The sequence below is a fragment of the Erinaceus europaeus genome, chromosome 13, assembly GCF_950295315.1.
Source record: "Erinaceus europaeus chromosome 13, mEriEur2.1, whole genome shotgun sequence".
NCBI lineage: Eukaryota > Metazoa > Chordata > Mammalia > Eulipotyphla > Erinaceidae > Erinaceus > Erinaceus europaeus.
In genome coordinates this window covers 97,002,418-97,019,431 of record NC_080174.1, presented here as the reverse complement: position 1 = coordinate 97,019,431, position 17,014 = coordinate 97,002,418, and the positions used below count along the sequence as shown (strand labels likewise).

The 17,014-nt window shown below is 39.9% G+C and overlaps 1 protein-coding gene across 5 annotated transcripts in view; it reads right to left on the bottom strand.

The window, feature by feature from the left end:
• Nucleotides 1-11,443: 11,443 nt before the first annotated feature.
• The window catches only part of LOC107523087 (zinc finger protein 709-like), a 424,510-nt gene continuing 418,939 nt past the window's right edge, over nucleotides 11,444-17,014 (bottom strand). For all 5 annotated transcript variants that reach the window (XM_060205028.1, XM_060205025.1, XM_060205027.1 and 2 more), the window contains 3 exons: nucleotides 16,315-16,441; nucleotides 15,370-15,427; nucleotides 11,444-13,568 (listed from right to left, as the gene is read on the bottom strand). In XM_060205028.1, coding sequence (XP_060061011.1) covers nucleotides 12,245-13,568; nucleotides 15,370-15,427; nucleotides 16,315-16,441 — 1,509 coding nt within the window. In that variant the 3' untranslated portion in view covers nucleotides 11,444-12,244. The remainder of the gene's footprint in view (nucleotides 13,569-15,369; nucleotides 15,428-16,314; nucleotides 16,442-17,014) is intronic.

Genomic DNA, 17,014 nt, shown 5'->3' with positions numbered 1-17,014 from the left:
TACGGAGTTCTGGGGGTGGGAATTGTGTGTTGTTTTTCCTATGGTTTTTTAAGTTTTTTTTTAAGATTTTATTTATTAGATAAATAATATGATTTATTAAAGATAGGAGAAAGAACCAGACATCACTCTAGTACTTGTGCCAGGTTTTGAACTCATGCCTGAGAGTCCAATGCTTTATCCACTGTGCTACCTCTGGACCACTAGGGTTTTTTATAAATAAAAATTTTAAAAAAACAATTTGGGGGAGGGGGTCTCCAGAAAATTGGGGCTTGCCTGATCCCAGGACTCATGTGTTGGCTTTTTCATTGTTTTATGTTTCTAAGAGGTTGAGAGAGGAGGGATTCCACCACACTGCTCCATCCCAAGTGGAACTTTCCCTTGCTGTGGTGGTCCTGTGGGGTGCTCAGACCTGAAATCTCTATACAGTGAGGCAAATGCTCTCCTGTGTGAGTCATCTCTGTGTCCAGTGTTCATATTTGTATTCAGTAGCAGTGTTTTTTTTTTTTTTTAGATTTTTATTTACTTATGAGAAAGGAGGAGAAAGAACCAGACATCACTCTAGCACACGTGCTGCCGAGGATCGAACTCTCGACCTCATGCTTGTGAGTCCAAAGCTTTACCACTGCACCACCTCTCGGATCACAGTGTAAGGACAGGTTAAAGGATCCCAGTTTGAGCCCCTAGCTTCCAAACTGCAGGGGAGTCACTTCATAGGTGGTAAAGCAGGTCTTCAGGTGTCTTTCTCTCCCCTTCTATTTCCTTACACTTCATGCCATGTGTGCTTCACCTGCTGTGCTACCTCCTGACTCCCAAGCCCAGCCCCTTTTTTACCAGTTTTTTAACTTTACTTTTGGTTTTAGATAAAAAAAAAAAACTAATTTGTTATTGGATAGACAGAGAGAAATAGAGAAGGGTGAGATAGGAAAGTATCTAATAGTTTCTGGTCTAACATCCAAGTTCTTGATCCACTTGGAATTTACTTTTGTGTTTGGTGAAATAGAGTGGTTCAGTTTCATTCTTCTGCATGTTTCATCCCATTATTTCCAACACCATTTGTTGAAAAGACACCCCTTTCCATACTTACTAGTCTGGGCACCTTTGTCAAAGATTAGATGTCCATAGGTGTGGGGACTTCTGGGTTCTCATCTGTCACTCTACCTGCCCCTCCCTTCTCAATTTCTCTTTGTCACTATCCAATAATAAAAATATAATTTAAAAAATAAAAGCTTTAAAATTTCCTTTGATTATATATATTATTATATTAGTTTTAAGTGGAATAAATATATATATATATATATTTTTTTAACCAGAGCACTGCTCAGCTCTTATGGTGGTGTGGGGGATTGAACCTGGGACTTTGGAGTCTCAGACATGAAAGTCTGTTTGCATAATCATTATGCTATCTACCCTCTCGTGGAATAGATATTTCTGTTTCTCTCTCTTAGAAAAAGTTCTTGAAACAGTAAAGTCCCACAGCAAGGAGAAAAATTAAAGAAGAGTCTGTAATTCTTAGCCCCCAAGGTGAAGGCTAGAAGGAGCATTAAACAGCACACATGCCAGTGGGGAGGAGGAAAGACAGTGTGATTCTCACTGTGCCTTCCAAGGAAAGGACTGTAAAAAATCAGGTGGGTACATCTAAGAGCTTTAGAAGAGCAAATGTTGGGCGGGGAATATAGCATAATGTTTATGCAAAGAGACTCATGCCTGAGGCTTCAAAGCCACAGCTGTGCAGTGCTCTGGTGTTTATCTCTCTCTCTCTCTCTGCATCTGTCTCAAAAATAAAATAAGAACAAATGTTTGTGTCACCAGGAATTGTCATCATTCATCCTAATAACACCATTTGTTTTTGGACTACCTGGCATGGTGCCTCAATGAGTCACTATTTAGTCTGTATGAACTGAGAAGTTGGGAAGGAAGAGAGTGGAGGGGGAGCTGGGAAACCACTGGAATGTGAAATGGTATAAAGTAACCAATTTGCTCCTGGTTGAGAGCACATGTTAAAATGTGCAAGGACCCAGCTTCAATTTCTTGGTCCTCACCTGCAGGGGGAAAGCTCCTCACCTCCACTCTCCTCTCTGCATACCACCTGGAGATCTGGTCAGGTCTGTGGCCTGGGAAGGGCATATCCTCTTCTGTAAATGCACTGTGGTATTTTGTCAAGTGATTTTGGTGAATTGAGGAAGATAAAAAGGAAATGACCCAGGTGTTCACTGAAAAACAGAAAAGCTAAGAATTTAGGTGAGTTTATTAAAGAATCAGACACAACACTCAAGCCTAGAAGAAACTTGAATCCAGGAATTGCCCTCAGATGAAACGTGGCTTTTTTTTTGGGGGGGGGGGAGAAGCTAGGAGTCTTTTTCAGATTCCTAGAGATCCATGACTTTAGTAGCTTTTGCTTGATCCCAATAGCTAATATGAAGGTGAATTAAAAATACTGTCTGGGAAAATGGTGTCAGAGCTGAGAATAGGAATAGAAAGCTGGATTAAGGCAGATAGTAGCTCCCAAATTTGAGGAAAATATATAAATGCCATTAAGAGGAATCCCCATTGATCTGATCCATGTCTATTCATATTTAGCACAGGAGCCTGTGTGACCTCTGTGTCCTAATTTTATCTGCTCTACTCCTACCTTTGGGTTCCTGTATTAATTATTTTTGTCCTGCTTTATATCTTATCACCTTTAGCACCAAGTTACAGATGCTGCCATGAGGCCATCCTGACTTCCCTGGGCAGGTGACCTCACCAAATGTGTCCCAGAAAATCACTTCCCCAGATCCCTGCCCCACTATGGAAAGACAGAAAGAGGCTAGGGGTGTGGATACACCTGTTAACACCCATGTCCAGTGGAAAAGCAATTGCAGAAGCAAGAACTCCCACCTTCCACACCTATAAAGATCTTTGGTCCATACTCCCAGAGGAATAAATAGGAAAGCGGGAGTCAGGGCACTAGCGCAGGGGGTTAAGTGGCAATGACTGGCAAAAAGATCCCAGTTTGAGCCCCTGGCTCCCACCTGCAGGGGAGTCACTTCACAGGTAGTGAAGCAGGTCTGCAGGTGTCTATCTTTCTCTCCCTCTATCTTCCCCTCCTCTCTGTTTCTCTCTATCCTATTCAACAATGACGACATCAATAATAACTACTGCCAGGATCCATTTCTCTGCTTGATAGATGATAAGCTTTGAAACAATGGAATCCCTCAAGACAAGTGTTAATTCCCCCCTGGGCAGGCCATTTCCCCTCAGGTAAACCATTTATCAGTAATCAAGTGAGTCAACACACAGTTGTGGTAACAAACATGGTTTCAGCCATTTGTTGCAAGGAACATTCCGCTTTGAAGTTTGCTCCTCCTCCCTCCCCCTCCAGTATTCCCTCTCCTTCCCCAAAGCCTTATAATGCCTGTGAACACAATAAAATTTTGCAGCTTGATCAGAAACTTGTCTTGCTGTCGTTCTTTCGTGTCTCGTGTCCCTTTCATTCCAGGTCTTTCAGGTTCCTAGCCCCTGTTCACCGCCCTGCTGGTCGGGGCATTCTGGCACCCGGGACATGGGGCGAAGAAGCCTTGTGGACCTAGGAACTCCGCTGATCGAGAGGGTAGGCCTACCCGAATTCACCAAATCATTGCAGCCGAGGGCATAACGCAAAGACTCGCAGAGATCGCCACGAAAATACCCGACCGTGAGTCTCATCTGGAGGAGAGTGTCACAGCGGCTGAGGTAAGCAAAACCATGGGACATGAATTTTATAAACAAGATTTATTCATTAAAGGACTCAAGGAGTCACTCAAGACACGAGGAACTAGGGTTAAAAAGAAAGAAAGAAGTTTTTAGATTATATTGGAAATATTTGCCCCTGGTTCCCCCAGGAAGGCACTATAGATGAGAAGCGTTGGAGAATTGGTGACTGTCTTAATGATCACTATCAGTCTTTTGGTCCTGAACGTGTACCTGTTTCTGCCTTTTGTTACTGGAATTTAATTGATATCTTAAAAATTTATAATAACCACCCTGATATTAAAAACCTTATTACAGAGGGTGAAAAGGCAACTTTCTAGTCCGCTGTCCAGGACAAAGTCCCCATCCCCATGCCCTGCTGTGATTATTGATCTTGATCCCCCAGTACCCAGTCAAAATACAAGCCTCCCAGCACCCGATGAAAGTAAAAGCCCTGTCCCCCTCCCTACAGGTCCCACCGCACTTACTAAAGTTCCCTTTATTGACCCTCCTATTGCTAATTCACAGGAGAATGAAACCCAGCATTCTTTCCCCCGCCTCTATCCAGTTTTACAAAACCCTCCCTCTCCTGAAGCACTTCCCATGGAGGATGAGGCTTTGCTAGAAAAAGAGGCTGCCAAATACTACAATCCCGATTGGTGTCCTCCTCCCTTTAATCTCCCTCATGAAACCAATCAAGCAAGACGTTCTCTTTAACTTAAAAGCTATTAATCAGAGAACCAGTACACATTTTTGATAGAAATTTAATGATTTCTTTAAAACTGTAAAATGTACCTTAGCCCAGAAAAAAAATTTCAAAGATTTTTCTCTGCGTGGAGGCGGTAAACTGAGCCCGCCTGTTCCGCCCGCACAGCCAATCATGGCACAGAGCTCCTGCTCCACAGATTGGCAAAGACTGCAGTCAATCATTCCCTAGCCACTAACGCCCCTCCTGGGGGGGTATATAGTCTGTGAGTTAGGAATCCAAAAACCAAAGTGGTTTTTCAAAGGGAAAATTTTCTTTTCACCAAAAATGTATGTTATAAGTCTGTGCTAACCTTGTTTTCATTAATGTGTTAACCCCTAAGTAACTAAAGTTTGTTTTAAGTTTTAAATAAGATTTAGTTAAGTTAAATGTGGTTTTAAAGATCCCGACTCATAGAGTTGGCACACCTTTACCAGAGTAAAGTATAAGACATTTTCGTCCTTCTGATAGCTAATATCAGCATCAATTCATTAGTTAAAAGATTTTCTGAGATCTCTAGGCGTGGTAAAATGCCTCTACAGTCTCTCTCTTGAGAATTTTAAATATTACCAGCACCCCAATACCAACTGCCACTGTTTGTTAATTTGTTAATTCCATCCTTGAACTGGCTTCTAATAACCCAGTGTAGAGCAGTGGCCTTGCCAAAAAAAAAAAAAAAAAGGTTAAACATATTCCTGGCCTGATAAAAAATTTTTACTCAACAGATGTGATTCAACAAAGTTATTTAGTGTAAAATGGTAATCTAAAAGAAATGTTAACAGTAAAAATTTATTTTAACATTTCAGCTATGAGGTTTATTTTGGCTTTTTAAGTTACCTATCCAAATCAAAGTGAAAGATCAATTAAGTTGTGTACCCACCCTTGTTCATAGCTGCCCTAAGGGTGTTATAGCTTTGTGATAAACAAAGATCCTAACAAACAAAGTTTAACATTTTACTTAAAATTGTTTTTAAGACTGGCTTGGGTTAGTAAAAGATTACACAATGGTTATGTTAATTATTTACATGCCAGAGGCTTTTGCTCTGGTTTTCCTCTTTATATCTTTCTGCTTTTAAAAATTATCTGGGGAGTCAGGCTGTAGTGCAGCGGGTTAAGCGCAGGTGGCGCAAAGCACAAGGACTGGCATAAGGATCCCGGTTCGAACCCCGGCTCCCCACCTGCAGGAGAGTCGCTTCACAGGCGGTGAAGCAGGTCTGCAGGTGTCTCTCTTTCTCTCCTCCTCTCTGTCTTCCCCTCCTCTCTCCATTTCTCTCTGTCCTATCCAACAACGACAACTACAACAATAAAACAATAAGGGCAACAAAAGGGAATAAATAAAATATTTAAAAAAATTATCTGGTTTAAGACACTGCCAGAGGTTTATTCTTGATAAATTAAGGTAATACATTGTGCTTTTGGTCTGATAGAAGATTTGGCAAATCCTGATTTAACAAAATTAATATTTTGAACATTTAAGCTATGAGGTTTTATTTTAGCCTTTTAAGTTGCCATATTAGAGTTCTAAGGAACAAAATCTATTAAGAGTTTTATATCTATGCTTACTCATGATAGCCTTGTGATGAGTAAAGATCTTAGTAAACTAAAGGTATAATAGTGTGCTTAAACTGTCTAATCAGTTTAAAATAATGCTAAAAAATGGTAAACATTTTATCATGTCAACACATTAGGTATTGACTTTCTATAACATATTGGTATATTCTAATAAAGAGCCTTCTAAAATCATAGAAAAAACCTCAAGCCAATTCTAACCATTAGATCATCAATTAACTTGGTAAAAGTTCTCTCCCTAAGTAATTATAGGTAAATCTGCACATGAAGAACTGACTGCTCATATGGTAAGATTTAAAACTAAACATTCTTAATTTTTTATTTATGGGTGTGTGATGACTCCTAAAGTCACTCATATCCTAAAATTTTTCTCATTTTTTTTTTTACAAGCCTCTTAAAAATTTTAACGCTTGACCTGCTATAGTGAGAGCACTTTACTGGCTCCTGCATTGTTTAATTAAGATCCTGTTATTCAGACTTTTAAGATTAATCTCCATTGATAAAAGCCCATGCTCTCTGACAGATTGATATAATTCACCCGCCCATGTTTAGTAAAAAAAAAACACTTTTTTCTTTCTCAGTTGATATTTTTTTCTAAATTTATGTGGGCTACAGCTCAAACAAGAAAAACTAAAACCCTTAAGCTTAATTAATAAAAAAAGAAGGGGAATGCACCCCCCAGTACTCAGTTGGCTAAAGTGTCAATGAAATAACTATACTAAACCTTCTTAATATTTACAAAAATTCTAATTGTCCATTTATTGTATCTCATTGACAAAGCCACCCACTTTTTCAGTCACAGAGACATATTCTTTTTCTCTTTTTCAACACTGGATGTCCATGTTTGTTTTCCTTTTATTATGATGGGTGACATTATTGCTCTTGCAAAATCCACAGAGTCCGTTGGCAAATCCTTACCACAAAGGACGCCATGGCAGTATATACTCCAGCTAACCTCACCAGCCTATCCAAGTCTTCTCTTTCTGCTGACCTACCACTGCTGACTTCATCTTTGCATGTTTATTGACTGCTCACTTTTCTCAAAATATTCCTCGATGTTCAAGGAACCTCACCTTGACTTCTAATGTGTATGTACCTCCTCTCTGTTTTGGTACAACACCATCATATATTTTCATGTCAATTCTTCTCTACCTGGTCCTTGCCTCCTAGTTTTGCTTGTTCCATAGCTGACCCTCTATGAAGAAGAAAAATTTCATCAGTTGGCGCTGACCAGACCAGACGTGCTGTGTTTCTTCCCCTGGACATCACATCCACTGACTGCTTCCCTTAGACTTGCTGGTGGCATGCTAGGACACTCTATATATTCCTCCCATGAATTTTCTGACAAATTACAACAGGTTATAGACTTCACCACAAATAGTCTTGAGTCACTACAGAGCCCCTTATGGGACCCTTGATTAGTCTTTTGTTAATGATTACCTTAGGAACCTTTATTTTTAATAAGATTACTGATTTTATAAAATGGCAGATTGCCTCCTTGGCATCAAAACCTTTGCAAATACATTATCACAGACTTGATTTGGCTGACAGAGGCCTGGCTGAACCCAAGGGTGATAGACCTCCTTTTCGGATGGCATAAAACTCAGAATTATGCACTGAGACATCCAACCTTGGCAGGGCAAGGACACCAGTAAGGGGTGCAAGGCAAGGCACTGCAGGGGGAGGACCCTATCGTCCACCTCTGAGTCCCCCGTGAAGCAAACCTGATTTGCATGGAGGTTGGTGTCAGCAACAAAAATTGTTTCCCTAGAAACTGTGGCTCTGCCTCGCCTCCCCAAAAAGACACCGAGAGCCTTATAAGATGCGGGAAGGTTGGTTTTGCACCCACCCGCGGAGGAATCGGGTCAATACTTCCCTCCTCTGGTTATGCCCACCAAAACTGGTGTTAGGGTCTCCGCTCCTCACCCCCAATTGCCTGCCTCAATTTAAATTATAACAAAGGGAGGATATGCCAGGAGCCATTTCTCTGCTAGATAGATGATAAGCTTTGAAACAATGGAATCCCTCAAGACAAGTGTTAATTCCCCCCTGGGCAGGCCATTTCCCCTCAGGTAAACCATTTATCAGTAATCAAGTGAGTCAACACCCAGTTGTAACAAACATGGTTTCGGCCATTTGTTGCAAGGAACATTCCGCTTTGAAGTTTGCTCCCCCTCCAGCATTCCCTCTCCTTCCCCAAAGCCTTATAATGCCTGTGAACACAATAAAATTTTGCAGCTTGATCAGAAACTTGTCTTGCTGTCGTTCTTTCATGTCTCGTGTCCCTTTCATTCCAGGTCTTTCAGATTCCTAGCCCCTGTTCACCGCCCTGCTGATCGGGGCAAACTACAATGGCAATATAAAGACAACAAGGGCAACAAAGGGAAAAAAATACAAATAGGAAAGCTTCCAATGGAAGGGATGGGACAGGAAACTGGTGGTGGGGACTGTCTGGAATTGTACCCTTATAATTTTACCATCTTTTTCATCATTATTTAATTACTAAAAACAAACAACAGTCCTCACAATGTTCTGAGAACTGCTCGAGGCCTGGGTCCTGGTGGAGGACTGTATGTGGGAGGGAAAGCTACAGTGAATATTTTAAAGTCTACAAAGTGAAGACAAACATAACATGCCACCTATCTAGCTGTTATCTACACACTGAGGAAACCCAACATCTCTCTCATCCTTTCTTCCTTCCCTTTTCTTTCCTTCCTTTTCTTCCTCCCCCTCTTTATCTTCTCATTTCTTTCTCTCCCCTCCCCTTACCTATATTTCTCCCTTCCTTTTTTTCCCTTTCCTTTCCTCCATCGCTCCCTTCCTTGCCACCAGGGTCATTTCTGACATTTGGTACCTACATGATTAATCCCCAATTATGGTAGCCATTTTTTCATTTTCCTTTTTTCCCCTGCCTGTCTTTTTATTTGATAAGACAAACAGAAGTTGAGAGGGCAGAAGAAAATAGCATGAGGGGCTGGGTGGTGGTGCACCTGGTTGAGAGCACATATTACTGTGCACAAGGACCTGGGTTCAAGGCCTTAGTTCCCACTTGCAGGGAGAAAGCTTTGTGAGTGTTGAAGCAGGGTTGCAGGTGTCTCTCCCTCTCTGTCTCCCCCTCCCATTGTCCCTTACTGCCCAAGGGCTTCAAATGAGGGAAATGCAATCTGTATCACTGCTTCCCAGCTGGCACTGTGCTTTGGTGGAGAGAAAATGGGGAAAGGAAAAGAGAAAAACACAATGTACTTTAGTACCAGTTTGAATGTGACTTTTTCTGAAAATGGGTATTCAAGGGACTATTGTGAACTTATGCTTTATACAATATGTTTAAAGCTATTTTGCCTTAACTATGATTACTTTCTCAAATTCCTATGGAAAAAATGAGGAACTGGAGCTTCTTGGTCCTACTTTTACTTTGTCTTTCCTTTTTTGTCATTGGTGATCTGCTCAGCTATAGCATATGGTGATGCTGGGAATTTAACCTGGGACTTCAGGGTCTCAAGAATGAAGATCTAGTTCACAAACCACTATGATATCTTCCTAAACCCTACTGCCATCTTTCTAACATGACTTTAACTATACCTGTTTTAATGCAATCTCTTCTAGGTGAGAGAACACACAATAATATCTCTGGATGACGCTTCAACTTTTCCGTCTGTATTAAATAAAGAAAATGAATATTTTAAAAATAGCCTTTTCTGGATCTCAGGAGTTACCATCAAGGTCCTGACCCTTGAAGAAAAGCTGTCAACTCTATCTTGTTGTCTTTCCCTTGTCCATTTCCTCAGAAGACATGAGGACCACAACACATGTCTGCCAACATCCAAGTTGCTCAGTTTTGCCTGACACAAATGAAGATTCTGTTTCAAGCTGGTTCATTCACACGAGGTCCTTCACAATGGCCTTTCACACACAGAGGCTGGGGATGGCACCATGATCTTACTTTCTCTATTTCAGTAGTGAAAGACTGAAAAGCACAAGCAGGGCTGCTGGCATAGCCTGAAGGTGCTTCTTCCCGAACAAGTACTCTCTGGGTTAGAGAGAACTCAACTGGAGCCAATCTAGGCTACTGTGTGGGAGAGGGAGCTAATGTTGCAGGAGATACACTCTGGAACTCCTGGAGCTGGAAAGCAATTCCAAGTGTTTTTACTCAGAAAAGCAGCATATATATATATATATATATACATATATATATATATATATCACCAAGTAGGGTGGAAACAGGGTGTGACGTAGAGAGGGTGGAGCGAAAAAAAGACTGGTGGAGATCAGGGTGTACTGGGGGGGAGCAAAAAGACATAGTGAATTAGTGGGGATTGAACCAATGCCCTGGAGGGTGGTGCTTAGTTAACAATGGTTTATATAAATAGACCTCAGCTTTAAGTGGGATAAATCCAATGCCCTGCAGGCATGCTGGTGCTTAGTTAAGGATTAGAGACAGGAGCTTTAAGCCCGGGAAGGGGCTGAGGGTGGGGTGGCTGGCATACTACCCAGCACAGGGCCAAGCTGGGAAACAGGTGGCTCAAGGCAAACATACAACCCTGGAGTCCAGATTGGTGTTCAGGCCTGGTTCAGCATCTCAGCAGATTCCACATGCTGAGAAGAACCAGGCCAGTGTGAGCAGACATTGTCCTTTTTTAAGTGTTTTTTTATTTTTTAAATATGTATATATTCCTTTTCTTGCCCTTGTTTTTACTGTTGTTGTCAATTTTGTTGTTGTTATTGATGTCATTGATGGATAGGACAGAGAGAAATGGAGAGAGGAAGGGAAGACAGAGAGGAGGAAAGATGATACCTGGAAACCTGCTTCACTGACTGAAGTGACTCCTGTGCAGGTGGGGAGCTGGGGCTCAAACCAGGATCCTAATGCCAGTCCTTGCACTTTGCACCATGTGCACATATTGTAGCATCCACTATTATTACACTGTTTTACATTCACTGGTCACTCCAGGACAAGTTCCTTTCTAGGTCTGTAAAGTCATTCTATAATGTCTACACTGTTCACATCTAAGTTCTCAGTACCAAGTGGATTTTTTCATATATTAGAATTTATGATAAAGTACACTTACTCAGCAGGTCAGGTGGTGGCACGGTGGTATAAGCGAACATGGCACGTGGCGTAAAGCGCAAGGACTGGCATAAGGATCCCGGTTCGAGCCCCCAGCTCCCCACCTGCAGGGGAGTTGCTTCACAGGTGGTGAAACAGGTCCGCAGTGTCTTTCTCTCCCCTCTCTGTCTTCCCCTCTTCTCCATTTCTCTCTGTCCTATCCAACAACGAACAACACCAACAATGGTAATAATAACCACTGCGAGGCTACAACAAGGGCAACAAAAGGGGGAAAAATGACCTCCAGGAGTGGTGGATTCATGGTGCAGGCACCGAGCCCAGAAATAACACTGGAGGAAAAAAAAAAGTACACTTACTCATATTCCGTATATTTATAGAATATTCAGAGGTATGGGTTCACATGGCCCTGTGATCCCTACAATTATTTAGACATATTTACTTATATATTAACACAAGATGGATAGACAATAAAAACAGAACATATCTCTAGCCCATGTAGTGCAGAGGCTCACACCTGAGAGCTATTATATTGAACCACTAGCCTCTGCATCGTGTCTCAGGTTGCATCTCTCTATCTAATCTTTAGTACAGTTTATGCTCAAGACTGATTTCCATTGCAAATATTTTCTTGTACTTGAAAACTATTGGAACATCTGAAAGCTTTATGACTTTCTTGGGATTTTGTTTCACTGTGAATTCTTTCATGTATACAAAGAGGACCAGAATAACAGCATGTTTTCAACACTGCTTACATTTACCAAATTTCTCTCCATTCTGAGTTATTTCATGTTGACAAAGATAACTGCTTGAATCAATGTTCTGCTGTTTATTTTCCACTGGGTTTCTCTCCCCTGTGAGATCTTTCATGTCTCCAAAGAAAACTGGCTTAAATGTTTGATTACATTGTTTACATTCATAAGCTTTCTCTCCACTTGAGTTCTATCATGTAACTGAAGAGAACTAGACTCCATGAATGCTTTACTTCATTGTTTACATTCATAAGGTTTCTCTGTACTGTGAGTTCTATCATGTGTCTGAAGATGACTGGAACAAGGAAATGTTTTACTACATTTTTACATTCATAGGGTTTCTCTCCACTGTGAATTCTTCCATGTATCTGAAGATCACTGGAACAACTGAATGCTTTATTACACTGTTTACATGCATAGGGTTACCCTCAAGTGTGAATTGTCATGTTTTTTAAGATGACTGGAAGAACTGAATGTTTTACTACATAGTTTGCATTCATAGGGTTTCTCTCCACTGTGAATTCGTTCATGTGTCCGAAGACTAAAGGAACGACTGAATGTTTTACTACATAGTTTACATTCATAGGGTTTCTCTCCACTGTGAATTCTTTCATGTCTCCGAAGTGTACTGGAAAGCCTGAATGTTTTATTACACAGTTTACATTCATAGGGTTTCTCTCCACTATGAATTCTTTCATGTGTTTGAAGATTACTGGAACAACTGAATGTTTTACTACACTGTTTACATTCATAGGGTTTCTCTTCACTGTGAATTATTTCATGTGCCCGAAGATTAAGGGAAAACCTGAATGTTTTACTACACCTTTTACATCCATAGGGTTTCTCTCCACTGTGAATTCTTTCATGTCTCCGAATATGACTGGATCGCCTGAATGTTTTACTACACTGTTTACATTCATAGGGTTTCTCTCCACTGTGACTTCGTTCATGCGTCCGAAGATGACTGGAAAAACTGAATGTTTTACTACATAGTTTACATTCATAGGGTTTCTCTCCACTGTGAATTCTTTCATGTGTCCGAAGATTACTGGAAAAACTGAATGTTTTACTACATAGTTTGCATTCATAGGGTTTCTCTCCACTGTGAATTCTTTTATGTTTTTGAAGACTACCAGAACAACTGAATGTTTTACTACACTCTGTACATTCATAGGGTTTCTCTCCACTGTGAATTCGTTCATGTGTTCGAAGATTACTGGAAAAACTGAATGTTTTACTACATAGTTTGCATTCATAGGGTTTCTCGCCACTGTGAACTCTTTTATGTTTTTGAAGAGTACTGGAACAACTGAATGTTTTACTACACTGTTTACATTCATAGGGTTTCTCTCCACTGTGAATTCTTTCATGTGCCCGAAGATTACTGGAAAACCTGAATGTTTTATTACATAGTTTACATTCATAGGGTTTCTCTCCACTGTGAATTCTTTCATGTTCCTGAAGACTACTGCAAAAACTGAATGTTTTACTACACTGTTTACATTCATAGGGTTTCTCTCCACTGTGAGTTCGTTCATGTATATGAAGATGACCAGCTTGACTGAATGTTTTACTACATAATTTACATTCACTGGGTTTGTCTCCACTGTAAATTCTTTCATGTTGTTGAAGATGAAAAGAATAAGTGAATGATTTGTTGTATACTTCACATTCTTGAGATTTTTTACCATTCTGACTTTTTGTGCCCTCAGAGACTTTCACTGCTGCATTACTGTAAAATAATGAACAATTAAATTAATGACATTTCAATGAATACAATTGATTCAATTATCAGGATGCAGGACATAATTTTACTTAATAAATTGCAAAATCAGACATTAACAATAGATTTCACTAGAAATGTATACTGAAGAAAAATCACAAATACTCAAAATTAGAAAAAGATCTCCAGGGAGTTGGGTGGTAGTACAGTGGGCTGAATGCGTGTAGTGCAAAGAGCAAGAACTGGTTAGGATCACAGTTCAAGACCCCGCTCTCCACCCGCAGAGGAGTCACTTCAGTCAGTGAAGCAGGTCAGAAGGTGTCTCTCTTCTTCCCTATCTCCCCCTTTTCTCTGTATTTCTCATTGTCTCTATCCAATAACAAATTTTTTTTTTACTCTCGAATTAAAAGTAAAGCAAGGACCTGGTCTGAGCCCCTGGTTCTCACCTGCAGGGGCAAAGCTTTGCAAGTGCTGAAGAAGGACTGCAGGTGTCTCTCTCTCCCTTCTTCTAGATTCCTGGCTCTCTCTATCCAATAAATAAATAAGATAAAAATGAGTAAAACCCACATACTTTCATTTCAGTATATTATGCCACAACTAATGATATCTTTACCGGTAGTTTGTATATATTAATTGAACCAATATTTGTTAACAGCAAGTTTCGGCTTTCTGTTGAAATTTTTCACTGAAAATATTGATCTTTTCTATAAGGACTACACCTAAGTATCATAAAAATATAGATATTTATACATTAAAGATACTCTTATTGTTTCCAAGTGTACTATTTTATAAGTACTAAGCATCTTTACCCCCTTTTTAAGAATTCCATTTCCGGGAGTTGGGCTGTAGCGCAGCGGGCTAAGCGCAGGTGGTGCAAAGCACAAGGACCGGCATAAGGATCCCGGTTCGAGCCCCGGCTCTCCATCTGCATGGAAGTCCGCTTCACAGGTCTGCAGGTGTCTATCTTTCTCTCCTCCTCTCTGTCTTCCCCTCCTCTCTCCATATCTCTCTTTCCTATCCAACAACGACAACAACAATAACTACAACAATAAAAAAACAAGGGCAACAAAAGGGAATAAATATTAAAAAATAAATAAAGAATTCCATTTCCTTGTTACATGTGAAAGATTTTCCAATAATGTGGAGAAAAGACAGATATGTAGAACATCATTTTGGTCCTTTTGTTGCCAGTGACTCAGATGGGAACTTCAGTCATGTATGTCACATATATCATATTTGAGTCACTTGTCCAACTATTCTATAACCTAGTCATTAAGGATCTTTGATTAGATTATATAAAAATTAATCTATTTGTGGCAGTGATTATAAATTTTGTTTTTTATTATAAATATTATTTTCTTAATAAATTGTATTAAAAGAGCTGCTATGCAATTATTAAGTCAGTAGAGAGCACACAATTATGAACCCATAAGTAGGGAGTCAGGTCGTAGTGCAACGGGTTAAGCGTAGGTTCCACAAAACACAAGGACAAGTCTAAGGATCTGGGTTCTAGCCCCCAGTTCCCCACCTGTAGGGAAGTCATTTTACAAGCAGTGAAGCAGGTGTCTCTTTCACTGCCCATTCTCCCTCCATTTTTCTGTTCTATTAACAATGACAACATCAATAACTACAACAATAAAACAAATAAAAGGGAATAAATAAATAAATAAAAATAATTAAAAAACATAAGTCTAATATGGGGAAACTATGCAGGCACCAGATCTAGGTAAGTTACACAGATACAAAATATTTGAAAACACAGTAGCTTTCTGGGTGGTACATCACATTTTATTGTAAATGTAACTCTCACCTTTGTTGACTCCCATGCAAATTATGCTGCTGTTTGGTGGAATGTTCTTGTATTTTTTCTAAAATTACAAAATATATAAAGTATTAGAAATTATACAAATAATGGTCTTGGAGGTGGCACAGTGGCTAAGGAACTAGATTCTCAAGCATGAGGTCCTGAGTTCGATCCCCAGCAGCACATGTACCAGAGTGATGGCAAATTGTTTTTCTCCTCCTATCTTTCGCATGAATAAATTATTTAAAAAAATGAAATTATACAAATGATTGAATTTATTTTTATTTTACTTATTTATTTCTTTTACCAGAGAACTGCTCAGCTCTGGTTTATGATGTTGCAGGGGATTGAACTTGGGACTTGACAGAGCCTCAGGCATGAGTCTGTTTGTATAACCATTGTGCTATCTAACCCCACCCTGAAAACTCTTTAAAGAATTTATTTTGGGGGGAGTCATGCGGTAGCATAGCCAGCTAAACACACATGGAGCAAAGTGCAATGACCGGCCTCAGGATCCCGGTTTGAGACCCTGGCACCCCACCTGCAGGGGAGTCCCTTCACAAGTGGTGAAGCAGGTCTGCAGGTGTCTATCTTTCTCTCCCCGTCTTCCCCTCCTCTCTCCATTTCTTTCTGTCCTATCCACAATAACAACATCAATAACAATAAAAAAGGGCAAAAAAAAGGGAATAAATAAATAATTACTTCTTAAATCATGAGAAAGGTAGTCTGAGAGAGAAAGAATCAGACATCAATCTAGTACATGTTTAGTCAAAGACCAACCTCAAGACCTCATGGTCAAGAATCCAATATTTTATCAACTGCACCACCAGACTGAATTTGTGATCCCTTAAGAGGGACAATCAAACTCTGCTCACTTAACACTGTCTCCATTTATACATTGGTGAAAAGTGATTTGTCTTCTAGTTGAAAAATTAAGGCGATTAGAGTTACCTATTGAAAGAAAGTTCCTCAAGTTTTCACACATCACATCTCTGTAGAGTTTCTTCTCTAAAGAATTCAATAGTGCCCACTCTTCTTGAGTGAATATCACAGTTACATCTTCATAGGTCACTGAGCCCTAAAATATGTGCAATGTGTTCATGTGAGAAAATGTGAGTGGCAGATTAGCATATTAATTACTCAGTCTCTTTCTCATAAATAAATAAAACCTTTAAAAATTGAAATGAAACATCTCTAGCCACACATAGCTCTTATAAAATCAACGTGATTATGGAAGCATGGAAATTATACTATTTAGAGTGATTATACCACATTAGGCTTCTCTGCAGTGTCAGTGTCAAATAAAAAGTGAAAAATGCAAGTATGTTATACAAATAAAATAAATATTATCAGGTGCAGGGCAGTGGTACACTTGGTTAAGTGTACATTTCACCATGATATAGGACCTAGGTTTGAGGCCTGCTTCCCTCCTAAGTGGGGCCACTTAATGAGCAGTAAAACAGGCCTGCAGGTGTCTCCTATCAAATAAAATGGAAAGAAAAAAAATGGCTTTCTGCAGCATTAGATTCAAACTTCTCATAATGAGTTCAAAAAATAACTCTGATGGCAGAAAAAAGATGAGGAGGACAAGAAGAACTGTTCTCCAGTAATCTACATTCTCCTCAATTTCTATCACAGGAAGTAAAATATA